At 49.1% G+C, this 15,591-nt stretch overlaps 1 protein-coding gene across 1 annotated transcript; it reads right to left on the bottom strand.

Moving 5' to 3' along the window:
- Window positions 1-9,775: 9,775 nt before the first annotated feature.
- On the bottom strand, window positions 9,776-13,113 carry CCL24 (C-C motif chemokine ligand 24). The gene is made up of 3 exons (XM_015447207.4): window positions 12,950-13,113; window positions 12,613-12,730; window positions 9,776-11,251 (listed from the first exon to the last, which is right to left on the bottom strand). Exons 1-3 carry the CDS (start codon window positions 13,020-13,022, stop codon window positions 11,083-11,085), a joined length of 360 nt encoding a protein of 119 aa, XP_015302693.1. The 5' UTR covers window positions 13,023-13,113; the 3' UTR covers window positions 9,776-11,082.
- Window positions 13,114-15,591: the final 2,478 nt, after the last annotated feature.

The raw sequence follows: 15,591 nt of genomic DNA, 5'->3' as shown, positions 1-15,591 counted from the left end.
CCCTGGCACTTCTGGCCTGACATAGCAGAGTAGCCTTTGGGATAAGGCACCCCGGTCCAGAGATAGAGATACTATTGATGATGGGAAAACATCAGGAGCACACCAACTGGGGCAGCCCAAGAAAAAGAGATATGGCATCACCTCATCAGCTTCCCTACATGAGTTTTTATCATAAAAGAGATTAATGCACATAGTAAAAAGTTCAAACACCATAGAAATGTACTAATAAAAGTATATCTTCTCTATCCCAAATCCTAGTCCTGAATTGCCATCCTGTCAGAAGCGTGCGAACCAGAGTGACTCCATCTTGAATAGGGGCTGGGTAAAATGAGGCTGAGACCTACTGGGCCGCATTTCCAGGTTAGGCATTCTAAGTCACAGGATGAGACAGGAGGTCAGCACAAGATACAGGTCATAAAGACCTCGCTGATAAAACAGGTTGCAGTAAAGAAGCTGGTCAAGGCTGGGCATGGTGGCTCACACCTGTAATCCCAGCACTTTGGGAGGCTGAGATGGGTGGATCACCTGAGGTCAGGAGTTCAAGACTAGCCAGGCCAACATGGTGAAACCCTGTCTCTACTAAAAATAAAAAAAAAATTAGCTAGGTGTGGTGGCGGGCGCCTGTAGTCCCAGCTACTTGGAAGGCTGAGGCACGAGAATAGCTTGAACCCAGGAGGCAGAGGTTGCAGTGAGCCCAGATCATGCCACTGCACTCCAGCCTGGGCGACAGAGTGAGATTCCGTCTCAAAAAAAAAAACCACAAAAAAACAGATTGCAGTAAAGAAGCCAGCCAAAACCCACCAAAACCAAGACGCAATGAAAGTCACCTCTGATCCTCCTCCCTGCTCATTATACTCTAATTATAATATATTAGCATGCTAAAAGACACAGCCACCACTGCCATAACAGTTTACAGATGCCATGGCAATGTCAAGAAGTTATGCTATATGGTCTAAAAAGGCAGAGGAATCCTTAGTTACCCTGAAAACTCATGAATAACCCATCCGTTCTTTAGCACAGAATCAAAACTAACTGTAAAGATGCTTATTCAAGCACCCCATGCCACTGTTGTGCCTATGGAGTAGCCATTCTGTATAACTTTACTTCCTTAATAAACTTGCTTTCACTTTACTCTATTTGTCCAGAATTCTTTCTTGCACTAGGTCCAAGAACCGTCTCCTGAGGTCTGGATCGGGACCCCGTTCTTTGATAGTTTGTATGTCCAGCAAATTACTAATCATATGTGTATGTTTTTTGTTGCACAAATAGTATCATACAATACATACTCTTGTGCATTTTGATTGTTTTCTTTTAAAAATAGATCTTTGGCCAGGCATGGTGGCTCACACCTGTAATCCCAGCACTTTGGGAGGCCAAGGCAGGCGGATCACGAGGTCAGGAGTTCAAGACCAGCCTGGCCGACATGGTGAAACCCTGTCTCTACAAAATACAAAAATTAGCCAGGTGTGGTGGTGGGTGCCTGTGATTCCAGCTACTCGGGGAGGGGCTGAGGCGGGAGAATTACTTGAACGGGGGAAGCAGAGGTTGCAGTGAGCCAAGATCACGCCACTGCACTCCAGCCTGGGTAACAGAGCAAGACTCTGTCCCCCGCCCCCCAAAAAATAGATCTTTATTGAGTCATCTATGAATGGGCAAATGAACTTGTTGCCAGTTTTCCACAACTACCGATATTACTGCAATAAACCTCCCTGCCCAGGCACCTCTTTGCATTTGCATAGGGTTCCCTTCAGGAAGTGGAGTTGCTGAGTCAACAGATATGTGTGTTAAGCATTTTAGCAGATGCTACCAGATCGTCCTCCAAAGAGGCTGGTCCAGTAGATGTTCTAGCTGGTAGTGCAACAGAGTGCCAGCTTCCCCACACTCCCAGATGCCTGCTACCCTCTTCTTCTGCCCCGCCTGCTTCAATCCTCTCATGGCTCCTGGCTGGAGTATAGCCCCCATACGGTACAACCTCTGGGGAAATAAATGAATACCACCCAAATGAAAACTAACACACTACTCATTCCGAGCTTGTTACAGCAAGGGGGTCAGCCTCCATCCCTTGAAGAGACTCAGAGGCAGGCAGGGGAGGGGGAACACTTTGCAGTAGGAAAAAGGGAAGGCACAGAGCTGCTTTGTTTTGTTGATTTCCTTATTTTTGAGACAGAGTCTCGCTCTGTCACACAGGCTGGAGTGCAGTGGTGCGATCTCAGCTCATTGCAACCTCTGTCTCCCGGTTCAAGCGATTCTCCTGCCTCACCCTCCCGAGTAGCTGGGATTACAGGTGTGCGCCACCACGCCTGGCTAATTTTTGTATTTTTAGTTGAGATGAGGTTTCACCATGTTGGCCAGGCTGGTCTCAAACTCCTGACCTAGTGATCCACCCACCTTGGCCTCCCAAAATGCTGGGATTGCAGGCATGAGTCACTGCACCCAGCCTGATGGACCACATACACAACGGTGGCCCCACCCCATAAGATATAATACTAAATTTTTACTCTACCTTTTGTATGTTTAATATGTTTAAGGAAGGAGACCACTACTACTCCTGCTGCCCTCTTCCCCCCACCTTGCCTAGTTCACAAGACAGGAGGAAAGAGAGAAACAAACAAAAGTAAGATAAATAGCCAGACAACCTTGGCACCACCACCCAGCCCTAGGAGTTAAAAAAAAGTAATAATAAGGCCGGGCGCGGTGGCTCACGCCTGTAATCCCAGCACTTTGGGAGGCCAAGGTGGGCGGATCACGAGGTCAGGAGATGGAGACTATCCTGGCTAACAAGGTGAAACCCCGTCTCTACTAAAAATACAAAAAATTAGCCGGGCATGGTGGCTGGCGCCTGAAGTCCCAGGTACCGGGAGGCTGAGGCAGGAGAATGGCGTGAACCCGGGAGGCGGAGCTCGCAGTGAGCCGAGATCGTGCCACTGCACTGCAGTCTGGGAGACACAGGGAGACTCCGTCTCAAAAAAAAAAAGTAGTAATAATAACATCAACCCCTGACCTAAACTACTTGTGTTATCTGTAAATTCCAGACACAGTATGAAAAAAAGCATTGTAAAACTTTTTGTTCTGTTAGCTGATGCATGTAGCCCCCAGTCACGTTTCCCACGCTTGCTCGATTTATCACGACCCTTTCACATGGACCTCTTAAAGTTGTAAGCCTTTAAAAAGGCCAAGTATTTCGGCAGGGCGCTGTGGCTCAAACCTGTAATCCCAGCACTTTGGGAGGCCGAGACGGGCAGATGACGAGGTCAGGAGATTGAGACCATCCTGGCTAACATGGTGAAACCCCGTCTCTACTAAAAAAATACAAAAAAACTAGCTGGGCAAGGTGGCGGGCGCCTGTAGTCTCAGCTACTGGGGAGGCTGAGGCAGGAGAATGGCGTGAACCCGGGAGGTGGAGCTTGCAGTGAGCTGAGATCCTGCCACTGCACTCCAGCCTGGGTGACGGAGCAAGACTCTGTCTCAAAAAAAAAAAAAAAACAACAAAAAAAGGCCAAGTATTTCTTTTACGGGGAGTTCGGCTCTTAAGACGCGAGTCTGCCGATGCTCCCGGCCGAATAAAAAACCTCTTCCTTCTTTAAGCCGGTGTTTGAGGAGTTTTGTCTGCGGCTCATCCTGCTACATGTTCAGATACACGAATACTTATCATCAGGTTGCAGTTGCCTCCAGTGTTCAGTACAGTCACAGGGTTGTGCAGGTTTGCAGCCTAGGAGTGTAGCCGTCTAATAGGTTATCCTTGCCTGCTGCCTAGACAGAGCCAAGTTATCAAGACAGGGGAACTGCAATAGAGAGAGCTTAATTCATGCAGAGCTGGCTATAAAGGAGACCAGAGTTTTATTATTACTCAAATCAGTCTCCCTGAGAATTCAGGGATTGGAGGGTTTTTTGTTTGTTTGTTTGTTTTGTTTTTTGTTTTTTGAGACAGGGTCTCACTCTGTCACCTACGCTGGAGTGCAGTAGCATGATCTCAGCTCACTGCAACCTCCGCCTCCTGGGTTCAAGTGATTCTCCTGCCTCAGCCTCCCGAGTAGCCAGGATTACAGGCACACAGCACCACGCCTGGCTAATTTTTTTGTATTTTTGGAAGAGATGGGGTTTCACCCTGTTGGTCAGGCTGGTCTTGAACTCCTGACCTCAGGTGATCCGCCCACCTCGGCCTCCCAAAGTGCTGGGATTACAGGCATGAGCCACCGTGTCCACCCCTAACTTGATGACCTTTCATTGGTTTTACGAGAACAGTTTAGTTTTGGGGAAGGGCTATTACTGTTTAAACTATAAACTAAATTTCTCTCAAAGTTAGCTTGGCCCATGCCCAGGAATGAGCAAAGACAGCCAACCTGTGAGGCTAGAAGCAAGATGGAGTCAGCCATGTCAAATTTCTCTCATGGTCATAATTTCCTCAGTTTTAATTTTTGCAAAGGTGGGTTCAGAAGCAATAGGCTAGACCATCTAACCTAGGTGTGTAGGAGGTTAGCTCATCTATGTTTGTGTAAGTCCACTTGATGTTTGCACAATGATGAAATCATCTAATAACACATTTCTCATATAATGCTTGAGCAATGCGTGTCTGCATCATTGGCTTTCTGTGGTTGGTTCTGAGTTGGAAAAGTGGGGAGAATAGGGAAGCTGGCAGCTACTGAAACCATCTTTGCAAAAACCATAATAGTGAGAAAATGATGACAATGAAAGAGAGCTGACACAACTAACCCCCATCTTGCCTTTAATCTCTAAACTGCCCTTGGTCATTCCTGAGCTTGGACCAAGCTAACTTTGGGTGAAATTTAGTTTATAGTTTAAATGATAATAGCCCTTCCCCTAAATTAAACCACCTTTGTAAAATGCAAGAAGGATCACAAGGTTAGGAGGATGAGAGGGGCCTGAATTCTGCTAAGATTTGGGTAAGTTACCAGTCATTGTTCCAGAAGTCACAAGATCTGTAACTTCTCCAATTACTCATGTAGATAACATCACTATTGCAGAACCTGTGATAGACATTTTTTTTTTTTGAGACGGAGTCTTGCTCTGTTACCTAGGCTAGAGTGCAGTGGCGCGATCTCAACTCACTGCAAACTCTGCCTCCTGGGTTCAAGCAAGTCTTATGTCTCAGCCTCCTGAGTAGCTGGGATTACAGCTGCATGCCACCATGCCTGGCTAATGTTTGTGTTTTTAGTAGAGACTGAGTTTCACTTTGTTGGCCAGGCTGGTCTTGAACTCCTGACCTCAAGTGATCTGCCTGCCTCAGCCTCCCAAAGTGCTGGCATTATAGGCGAGAGCCACTGCCCCTGGCCTATGATAGGCCTTTTAAGATGTGTTTTTGGACTGGGCACAGTGGCTCACAACTGTAATTCCAGCACTTTGGGAGGCCAAAGCAGGTGGATCATGAGGTAAGGAGATAGAGACCATCCTGGCTAACACGGTCAAAACCCGTCTCTACTAAAAAATACAAAAAATTAGCTGGGTGTGGTGGCGGGCACCTGTATTCCCAGCTACTCGGGAGGCTGAGGCAGGAGAATGGCATGAACCCAGGAGGCGGAGCTTTCAGTGAGCCGAGATCACGCCACTGCACTCCAGCCTGGGGGACAGAGCAAGACACATCTCAAAAAAAAAAAAAAAGATGTATTTTCAGACATTTGCATTTCTGACTGTTGGATGATTCCACCCAGACCAGTGACTCCTCTGTGGCTCTACCCAGAAGTGGACTCAATGTAAAAGGACCATTTTCCACACCCCTATGATTGCATCCCCAACCAATCAGCAGCTCCCATTCCCTAGCCCCCTGCCTATCAAACTATCCTTGAAAAACCCTAGTCTCTGAACTTTTGGGGAGGCTAAGTAATAATAGCACTCCGATCTCCTGTACAGCCAGCTCTGCATGAATTAAACTTCTCTGTTGCAATTCCCCTGTCTTGATAAATTGGCTTTACCTGGGCATTGGGCAAAATAAATGCATTGGGTGGTTACACTATGGACCAAGCATAGACTCTCCAGGGTGAATGCTGCAGAGGCTGTGGTGAGAGTCCTGTGGTCTCATGCAGTTGGGACACTGTCTGTATTTCAGTCTCATCCCTGAATGCTCTGGCTCTCCTCCCTCCTTAGGAACATGCTCTCTCTCCGGGTGGAATCCCAGTCACCATTCAGGTACCAACTCTGCAAAGTTGGTTCTGCAGGCTCCTTCTTCCCATCAGAATGTCCCCTGCTGTGTATTGTTTCGCATTGCTACTTATTCTGCTTTGCATTCGACTTACAATAACTTTAGTAGCTACTGCATATGCAATGCCTACTACTAGGCCTCTGTGGTGCTCTGCGGACTCCTGGCTGCCAGTATGTGGCTCTCTGTGCCTTGGGGCTTTTTTTGAACCATGGAACTTACTCTGCTCCCACTTGCTGAAAGCCCACCCCTCACATACAGCTGGCAAATACTGATGGAGTGGGTGTGTACTTCCGAGGGGGATGGATCTGTAGGTTGATGGATCCCCACCAGGTTACTTAAGGGTATATGTTGGCCACACATGCTGGCTCATGCCTGTAATCCCAGCACTTTGGGAGGCCGAGGGGGATGGATCATTTGAGGCTAGGAGTTTGAGACCAGCCTGGCCAATATAGTGAAATCCTATGTCTACTAAAAATACAAAAATTAGCTGGGTGTGGTGGCACACACCTGTAATCCCAGCTACTCAGGAGGGTAAGGCAGAGAATAGCTTGAACCTGGGAGGCGGAGGCTGCAGTGAGCTGAGATTGCCCCACTGCACTCCAGTCTGGGCAACAGAGCAAGACTCCATCTCAAAAAAAAAAAAAAGGTATATATGTCAGAAGCGTGTGAACCAGAGCAACTCCATCTTAAATACGGCCTAGGTAAAATGAGGCTGAGACCTACTGTGTGCATTCCCAGATGGTTAAGGCATTCTAAATCACAGGATGAGACAGGAGGTCGGCACAAGATACAGGTCATAAAAGACCTTGCTGATAAAACAGGTTGCGGTAAAGAAGCTGGCCAAAATCAACCACAACCAAGGTGGCAATGAGAGTGACCTCTGGTCGTCCTCACTGCTACACTCCCACCAGTGCCATGACAGTTTACAAATGCCACGGCAACATCAGGAAGTTACCCTATATGGTCAAAAAAGGGTAGGCGTGAATAGTCCACCCCTTGCTTAGCATATCATCAATAAATAACCATAAAAAACGGGCAGCCAGTGTCCCTCAGTGCTGCTCTGTCTATGGCATAGCTATTCTTTTATTCCTCTGCTGTCTTAATAAACTTGCTTTCACTTTACTCTATGGACTCGCCCTGAATTCCTTCTTGTGTGAGATCCAAGAACCCTCTCTTGGGGTCTGGATCGGGACCCCTTGTATGTCTGCTGCTTAAACCTCACCTCCCAGGCCATGGTGCCGAGCCAAGGGGCAGGTGTCGCGGAGAACCCAAACGTCCCAGAGCGGATCCAGGAACATAGCCAAGGCAAATAGTCTCATTGCATACAATAGGCAAAGAGCCAGAAAATTAGCTTCAAAGCAGCATAGAGACAGGTAGCAGGGCGGGTCTCTGAAGTTGTCCTGCTGCTAGCTAGGAGTCCTTGTATGTAAATCCTCATACACTCACCTACTCGCCATGCTGGACTTGTCTGAGTTCTCTGGTCTCGGCTCTTTCCCAGCTTGGGAGAATGTTCTTCTAGACAATCGCGAGTTTTCTGCATGACAGGGTCTCATGCCACTTTCCAGTGGTTTGTGCTCTGATTGTCCCCTACTAAATCATGCACTTTGTATTTTAATTTTTTATTTTATTTTTATTTTTGTGGAGACGAGGCTTTGCCTTGTTTCACAGGCTGGTCTCAAACTCCCAGGCTCAAGCAATCTGCCTGCCTCAGCCTCCCAAAGTGCCAGGATTACAGGCATGAGCCACCATGCCCCACTGATCATGCACCGTTTTTTTTTTTTTTTTTTTTTGGTTTTTGTTTGTTTGTTTTGAGACAAAGTCTTAGTCTGTTGCCCAGGCTGGAATGCAGGGGCATGATCATGGCTCACTGCGGCCTTAACCTCCTGGGCTCAAGCAATCCTCTCATCTCAGCCTCCAAAGTAGCTGGGACTACAGGCTTGCACCACCACACCCAGCTACTTTTTAAATTGTTTGTAGGCCAGGCACAGTGGCTCACACCTATAATCCCAGCACTTTGAGAGGCCGAGATGGGCGGATCACTTGAGGTCAGGAGTTCGAGACCAGCCTGGCCAACATGGTAAAACCCCGTCTCTACTAAAAATACACAAATTAGCTGGACGTGGTGGCACATGCCTGTTGTTCCTGCTACTCAGCTGAGACAGGAGACTCACTTGAACCTGGGAGGTGGGAGGTTGCAGTGAGCTGAAATGGTACCACTGCACTCCAGCCTAGGAGACAGAGCAAGACTCCGTCTGAAAAATAAATAAAAATAATTTTTTTTCGGAGGGTAAAGAAAGGATCTCTCTATATTACCCAGTCTGGTCTTGAGCTGCTGGGCTCACAAGATCCTCCCGCCTTGGCCTCCTAAAGTGCTGAGATTACAGGCATGAGCCACTGCACCCAGCCAGAGAATTGGAAAGCTGCAGCGTGTGGAAAACTTACATATTTGGTGTCAAAACTGTTGTGGGCATAGAAAAAGAGTTTTTCTCTTTCAAGGTTATGCAACTTGTAAAGCAGAATTGGCATTGAACCCACAGTATTCTTGATTTGTGAGTGTGTTCATGTTATAATTCTAATTCTTTGAAGCAAAACATCATTGTGTATCATTTTTTAGCCTCCTAATACCCAGCCTGACGTGGGCGTGGTGGCAGGTGCCTGTAATCCCAGCTACCTGGGAGGCCAAGGCAATAGAATCGCTTGAATCTGGGAGGTGGAAGTTGCAGTGAGCCAAGATCACGCCATGTACTCCAGCCTGGGCAATAACAGTGAAACTCCATTAAAAAAAAAAAAAAATTAGTTTGGGGCCAAGTGCAATGGCTTACACCTTTAATCTCAGTGTTTTGGGAGGCCAAGGTGGAAGAACTGCTTGAGGCCAGGAGTTCTAGGCCAGCCTGGGCAACATAAAGAAAATTAAAAGATTAGCCAGGTGTGGTGGTACACACCTGTAGTCCCAGCTGCTTAGAGAAGCTGAGGTGGGAGGATTGCCTGAGTCCAGAATTTCGTGGCTGCAATGAGCTATGATTGCACCACTACACTCCAGTCTGGGCAACAGAGTGAGACCCTGTCTCAAAAATTTTTTAAATTATTTAATTGAACCTAGCTGTGCATGTGTATTTTCAAAGTCAATAACAGGACTCCCAGCGGCAGGCCAAGGTCACTCCCAGATGCCTTGGGCTCCGGCTGTCTTCTTCCCCTCCAGTCTTGGAGAGGCAGCCTGGGATGCTTTCTGGGCACATACACCGTTGGTCACAGCCCAACCCTACCCACTCCAGGAGAGTCAAAAATATACAATGCTGGGCGCAGTGACTCACACCTGTAATCCCAGCACTTTGGGAGGCTGAGGCAGGTGGATCACCTGAGGTCAGGAATTCGAGACCAGCCTGACAACATGGTGAAACTCTGTCTCCACTAAAAATACAAAAACTTAGCTGGGCGTGGTGGCAGACACCTGTAGCCCCAGCTACTCAGGAGGCTGAGGCAGAAGAATTGCTTGAACCTGGGAGGTGGAGGTTGCAGTGAGCTGAGATCGCACCATTGCACTCCAGCCTGGGGCGGCAAGAGTGAGACTCCATCACAAAAACAAAAGAAAAAAAACAGAACACGCAAGACACAACAACCTTCGAAGAAAAAAGTCTCATTTTATTTGGACTATTATTTGAGAACAGCAACTTTGTCTACACTCTTGATAAACCCACACAGTATCTCATGCATAGAAAAAAAAAAAAAGCTAGGGTCTTTTCTCCCCCTTATCCCCCCACCCTATCTTCCCTTCACCAAAATGTTGGGTGAGCCCAGATTTAAAGGCAGAACAGGCCCTTGGCCCCAAGACAGCATGGAGCAAACTGTCGCAAAGCAGGGAATCTCCTTAAAGTCATATCTTCACCAAAAGATTAAACTACCCAGACTGGCCCTTCACCCTGGTCCTCCACGTTCATTTCTTTTTAAAAAACAAAAAACAAAAAACTGGCCGGGGGCGGTGGCTCAAGCCCATAATCTCAGCACTTTGGGAGGCCGAGACGGGCGGATTGCGAGGTCAGGAGATCGAGACCATCCTGGCTAACACGGTAAAACCCCGTCTCTACTAAAAAATACAAAAAACTAGCTGGGTGAGGTGGCGGGCGCCTGTAGTCCCAGCTACTCGGGAGGCTGAGACAGGAGAATGGCATAAACCCGGGAGGTGGAGCTTGCAGTGAGCTGAGATCCGGCCACTGCACTCCAGCCTGGGCAACAAAGTGAGACTCCGTCTCAAAAAACAAACAAACAAACAAACAAACAAACAAAAAAAAACCACTATGCTTTACTTATTTTTTTTTTTCAACATAAAAGTTTGAGTAGGCTGGGTGCGGTGGCTCACACCTGTAATCCCAGCATTTTGGGAGGCTGAGGCAGGTGGATCACTTGAGGCCAGGAGTTTGAGACCAGCCTGGCCAACATGGTGAAACCTCATCTCTACTAAAAATACAAAAATTAGTTGGGCGTGGTTGCGCACACCTGTAGTCCCAGGTACTTGGGAGGCTGAGGCACGAGAATCACTTGAACCTGGGAGGCGGAGGTTGCAGTGAGCCGAGACTGTGCCACTGCACTCCAGCCTGGGTGACAGAGCAAGACTCCATCTCGGGGAAAAAAAAAAAAAAAGCATCAGAACCAGGTCAGGAGAAGGGCAAAGAGTTGCCACTGCTCTCCTTCTGGGATCTTCTCACCCAGCTCCAGAAAGGCAAGGGGCTTTGGAGGCTTGGAGCCATTGCTCAGCTCCCGGGGACCACATCACCTGCTCCCTCGAGTTTTTCATAGAAGAGACACATCCCTGGAGAGTGTTGCTAAGAAACAGGAAAATTAGCTCTTCCCCCCATCACTATGGCTTCCCCAGACCCCGAGCAGCCCACCAAGCAGCCCAGGCCCAGACTCAGGGCTGGAGGGCTGGGCGGTGATTAGTGGGTGGTTTGGTTGCCAGGATATCTCTGGACGGGGCCCTTGACACCCACTGCCCTGGCCCTAGGGGAAGCCTTCTTCTGCTTGGCATCCAGGTTCTTCATGTACCTCTGGACCCACGCCTGCTTGGGGTCGCCACAGAACTGCTGGCCCTTCTTGGTGGTGAAGCTGTGGAAGAAAGGGACAGGGGATTAGCTGAGGTCGACAGGGACCTTGGGCCACTCAACTTCATGGTGGGGAGGATGTGGACGCCCAGAGACAGTAAGGCCTCCTCGCAAGTTGCTGAGATGATGCCATCTTCATTTTTTGACACGGTCTCAATCTGTCGTCCAGGCTGCAATGCAGTGGCGATCACAGCTCACTGCAGCCTCAACTTCCCAGGCTCAAGCGGTCCTCCCACCTTAGTCTCCTGAGTAGCTGGGACTACAGGAACATGCCACCATGCCCAGCTTTTTTTTTTTTTTTTTTTTTTTTTTTGCAGAAACGGAGTCTCATTATATTGCCTAGGCTGGTCTTAAACTCCTGGCCTTAAGCAACCCTCCTAGGTCAGCCTCCCAAAGCACTGAGATTACAGACGTGAGCCACTGCACCTGGCCTTATTGTATTTCTACTTCATGCCTCTGTTTACAAAATGAGTTCACAGTTACTACCTATGAAGCTATTTGGAGGACAGACACATGTCGACCCATGTGACCTTGAGCAAGTCACCTTCCTGAGCCTCAGTTGTCCTCTGTAAATGGGAACAACCATCCCTACCCCATAGAATTGTTGAGAGAATTAGATAAGACATTGTCCTGTGCCCCCGAATGGTGCCTCATTGTATATTTGGTGCTCAGTAGATATTGAATCTAAATCCTTCTCCTGGTGGCTCACGCCTGTAATCCCAACACTTTGGAAGGTCGAGATGGGCAGATCACTTGAGGTCAGAAGTTCGAGACCAGCCTGGTCAACATGGTGAAACCCTGTCTCTACTAAAAATACAAAACTTAGCCAGGCGTGGCAGTGCGCACCTGTAATCCCAGCTACTCGGGAGGCTGAGGCATGAGAATTGCTTGAACCTGGGAGGTGGAGGTTGCAGTGAGCCAAGATCGCACCACTGCACTCCAGCCTGGGTAAGAGTGAGACTCCGTCTCAAAAAAAAAAAAAAAAAAAAAAAAAAAATCCTTCTGGCTGGGTGTGGTGGTTCATGGCTGTAATCCTAGCACTTTGGGAGGCTGAGATGGGAGGATCACTTGAGCCCAGGAGGTTGAGGCTGCAATGCAATGAGCTATGATCATGCCGCTGTACTTCAGCTTGGGTGACAGAGGAAGACCCTATCTCCCCCCCCCCAAAAAAAAGAAATAAAAGAAATTAAAAAATAAATATATCCTCCTTCTAGTTTTATGGGCAAGGAAGTTGAGGACCAGAGAGGGGAGGTGACTTCCCCAGGGATGCACAGAGCCAGGGCCGGCTGACCTTGCTTCTCAGGGACACTGGAGTTGTACCTGCCCCAGCCCCTCTCCTGCCACATGCCCATGAAGGATACCCACATCACTCCCATACTGAGGCACGTGCTCCTGTTGGACAACTGGTAGCTGACCACTCGGTTCTCAGGAATTCTCTTGGAAAGAAATGACATGCAGCAGGAAGAGGGGATGACCACAGAGCCTAGACGAGGAGAGAGAGAGAAGCCACGTCTTTTCCCAGCCTCCCCTCGGCTCTGGGCCTCAGAGCTGGAGCTTGAACCCTGCACCAAACACCACCAGTCCATTCACTGGGCTGCCCTTTCCCCAGCGCTTTCCTCCAGCCCCAGGCTGGTCAGTCCTGCACCCTCCACTGTGCCATCCCAGCCATGCCCTTGGAACTGCATCCTGCCCGAGGTCTTACCCGTAGGGATAATGTGGTGGGCACAGACACCAAGGAACAGAAGGCTGGTTACGATGGTCATTGGGCCTGCCATGTCCTAGAGAGCAGAAGCACCAGCTCGGGGCTCAAAGCCAACGTGCGGGAGGAAAGGACCTGGGGATAAAAAGCTTGGGTCCTTGCAGAGCACCCCAAACTCCCTCCCTCTGCCTTTTATGGGGCAACTAGAAGGAAACACGCCCCCAAGCCTCCTCCACGCTTCCTTGAAAGTCCTGAGGCCTGTGGTCTGGAAAGAGGAAGTTGTTGTCCCGTTGTTGCCCAGCTGAGTCAAGGGTTATTTTGGGCTCCGAACGAAAGAGCTGGGGGAGGGGGCATCACTCCACCTCGGCCAAGTTCAAAGGTGTTGGATGCATTGTCAGAAGGCCCATGGGACCCTACCTGTGTTGGCTACACCCTGTGGGATCCTGGATAAATCACTCACCTCCCTGAGCCTCAGTTAGTTCAGCTGAAAATGGGCAGAGTCATCCCTATCTTCTCCCTTCCATTCATTCATGCTTTCATTCATTCACCCGATTTTTGTTAGGCATGTGCTCTGTGCCAGGCACTGGGAGGATTCTAATGGGGAGACAGATTTGTGATCAAGGGTGTGTAACAGTCAATGAGAGGTCAGCTGGGCTCGGTGTCTCATGCTTATAATCTCTGCACTTTGGAAGGTTCAAGTGGGAGCATCATTTGAGGCCAGGAGTTTGAGACCAGCCTGGGCAACATAGCAAGACCCTGTCTCTACAAAAAATAAAAAAATTAGCCAGGCGTGGTGGTGCAGACTTGTAGTCTCACTCTTGGGGAGGCTGAGGTGGAAGTGTGTAGCAGGACGAGCTGCAGACAAAACTTCTGACACCGAGTTAAAGAAGGAAGGGGTTTATTCGGCCAGGGGCATTGGCAAGACTCCTGTCTCAAGTGCTGAGCCCCCCGAGTGAGCAATTCCTGTCCCTTTTAAGGGCTCACAACTCGGCCGGGCGCGGTGGCTCAAGCCTGTAATCCCAGCACTTTGGGAGGCCGAGACGGGCGGATCACGAGGTCAGGAGATCGAGACCATCCTGGCTAACACAGTGAAACCCCGTCTCTACTAAAAAAATACAAAAAACTAGCCTGGCGACGTGGCGGGCGCCTGTAGTCCCAGCTACTGGGGAGGCTGAGGCAGGAGAATGGCGTAAACCCGGGAGGCGGAGCTTGCAGTGAGCTGAGATCCAGCCACTGCACTCCAGCCTGGTCAGCAGAGCGAGACTCCGTCTCAAAAAAAAAAAAAAAAGGGCTCACAACTCTAAGGGGGTGCACGTGAGAGGGTCGTGATTGATTGAGCAAGCAGGGGGTATGTGACTGGGGGCTGCATGAGCCGGTAATTAGATCGGAACAAAACAAGATAGAGATTTTCACAGTGCACTTCTATACAAAGTCTGTAATCTATAGATAACACAACCGATGAGGTCAGGGGTCTATCTTTAACTACCAGCCCAGGGTGCCGCGCCAGGCTGGCTGCCTGTGGATTTCATTTCTCCCTTTTAGTTTTTACTTCTTCTTTCATTGGAGGCAGAAATTGGGCATAAGACGATATGAGGGGTGGTCTCCTCCCTTAGAAGGATGAATTGAACCCAGGAGTTCAAGGCTGAAGTGAGCTGTGATCACACCACGGCCTCTCCAGGCTGGGCAACAGAGCAACACCCTGTCTTACAATCAATCAATCAATCAATCCATCCATCCATCCATCCATCCATGACAGGTCCTGACAGAGCAAAGCAGATGCTCTCAGGGCCGCTTTCCATCAGCTCTTGGTGGCCTTGAAGTCCCAACAGCCATCACCTGCACCTTCAAGTTGCCGGAGACACTTAGTCACCAAGGCTCTAGGGAAGTAGGAAGTGCCTAGAAAAGCACATCCTCTGGGGTGGCCAGTGCCTGCCAGAGGGATGCTGACTCCAGGTCCAGCATGACCAACCCTGTTTCCTGAGTTTCCAGCTGGGTCAAATCTGTAACCCTCTGTGCAGCAGGACTTTGCTTGGCCCCTTCCCCCTGACCAGATTCCCAGTCCCCTGATGGTCTCTCGTGGAAGTATCTCTTAATAAACCACAAGCCCATGAATCCCCGTCTCAGGGTCTGCTTTGGGGACCTGGACCCAGAACAAGGTGTGTGGGGGTAGGTGGGAGGAAGGGAAACATAGGAGAAACAAGGGGCCAGGAGCCGTGGCTCATGCCTGTAATCCCAGTACTTTAGGAGGCTGAGGCAGGAGGATTCATTGAGGCCAGGAGTTTGGGACCAGCTGGGGCAACATAGCAAGACCCTGTCTCCAAAAGAAATAGAAAAATTAGCCAGGCATGGTGGTGTGTGCCTGTAGTCCTAGCTACTGGGGAGGCTGAGGCAGGAGGATCGCTTGAGCCTAGGAGTTTTAGGCTACAGTGAGCTGGGAGAGCACCACTGAACTCCAGCCTGGGTGACAGCATAACCCTGTCTCTTAAAAAAGAACAAGGCTGGGTGAGGAGGTGGCTCACGTCTGTCATTCCAGCACTTTGGGAGGCTAAGGTGGGAGGATTATTTGAGCCCAGGAGTTCAAGACCAGCCTGCTCAACATAGCAAAACCCCATCTTTACAAAAAAAAAAAGAAAAAGAAAACAAAC

This window comes from Macaca fascicularis, chromosome 3, assembly GCF_037993035.2.
Source record: "Macaca fascicularis isolate 582-1 chromosome 3, T2T-MFA8v1.1".
NCBI classification, from domain to species: Eukaryota; Metazoa; Chordata; class Mammalia; order Primates; family Cercopithecidae; genus Macaca; species Macaca fascicularis.
Note: the sequence above shows the minus strand (reverse complement) of the source record. Positions and strands in the feature narration are given on the sequence as shown.

What these genes read in the sequence shown, in the direction of transcription:
- CCL24 (XM_015447207.4), bottom strand. Translation starts at nt 13,022, where the DNA reads ATGGCAGGCCCAATGACCATCGTAACCAGCCTTCTGTTCCTTGGTGTC. An exon ending in CCACCACATTATCCCTACGG is followed by an intron (nt 12,731 to 12,949) that starts GTAAGACCTCGG and finishes CTCCTCGTCTAG; the next exon opens with GCTCTGTGGTCATCCCCTCT. An exon ending in TGCCTCAGTATGGGAGTGAT is followed by an intron (nt 11,252 to 12,612) that starts GTGGGTATCCTT and finishes TTTCTTCCACAG; the next exon opens with CTTCACCACCAAGAAGGGCC.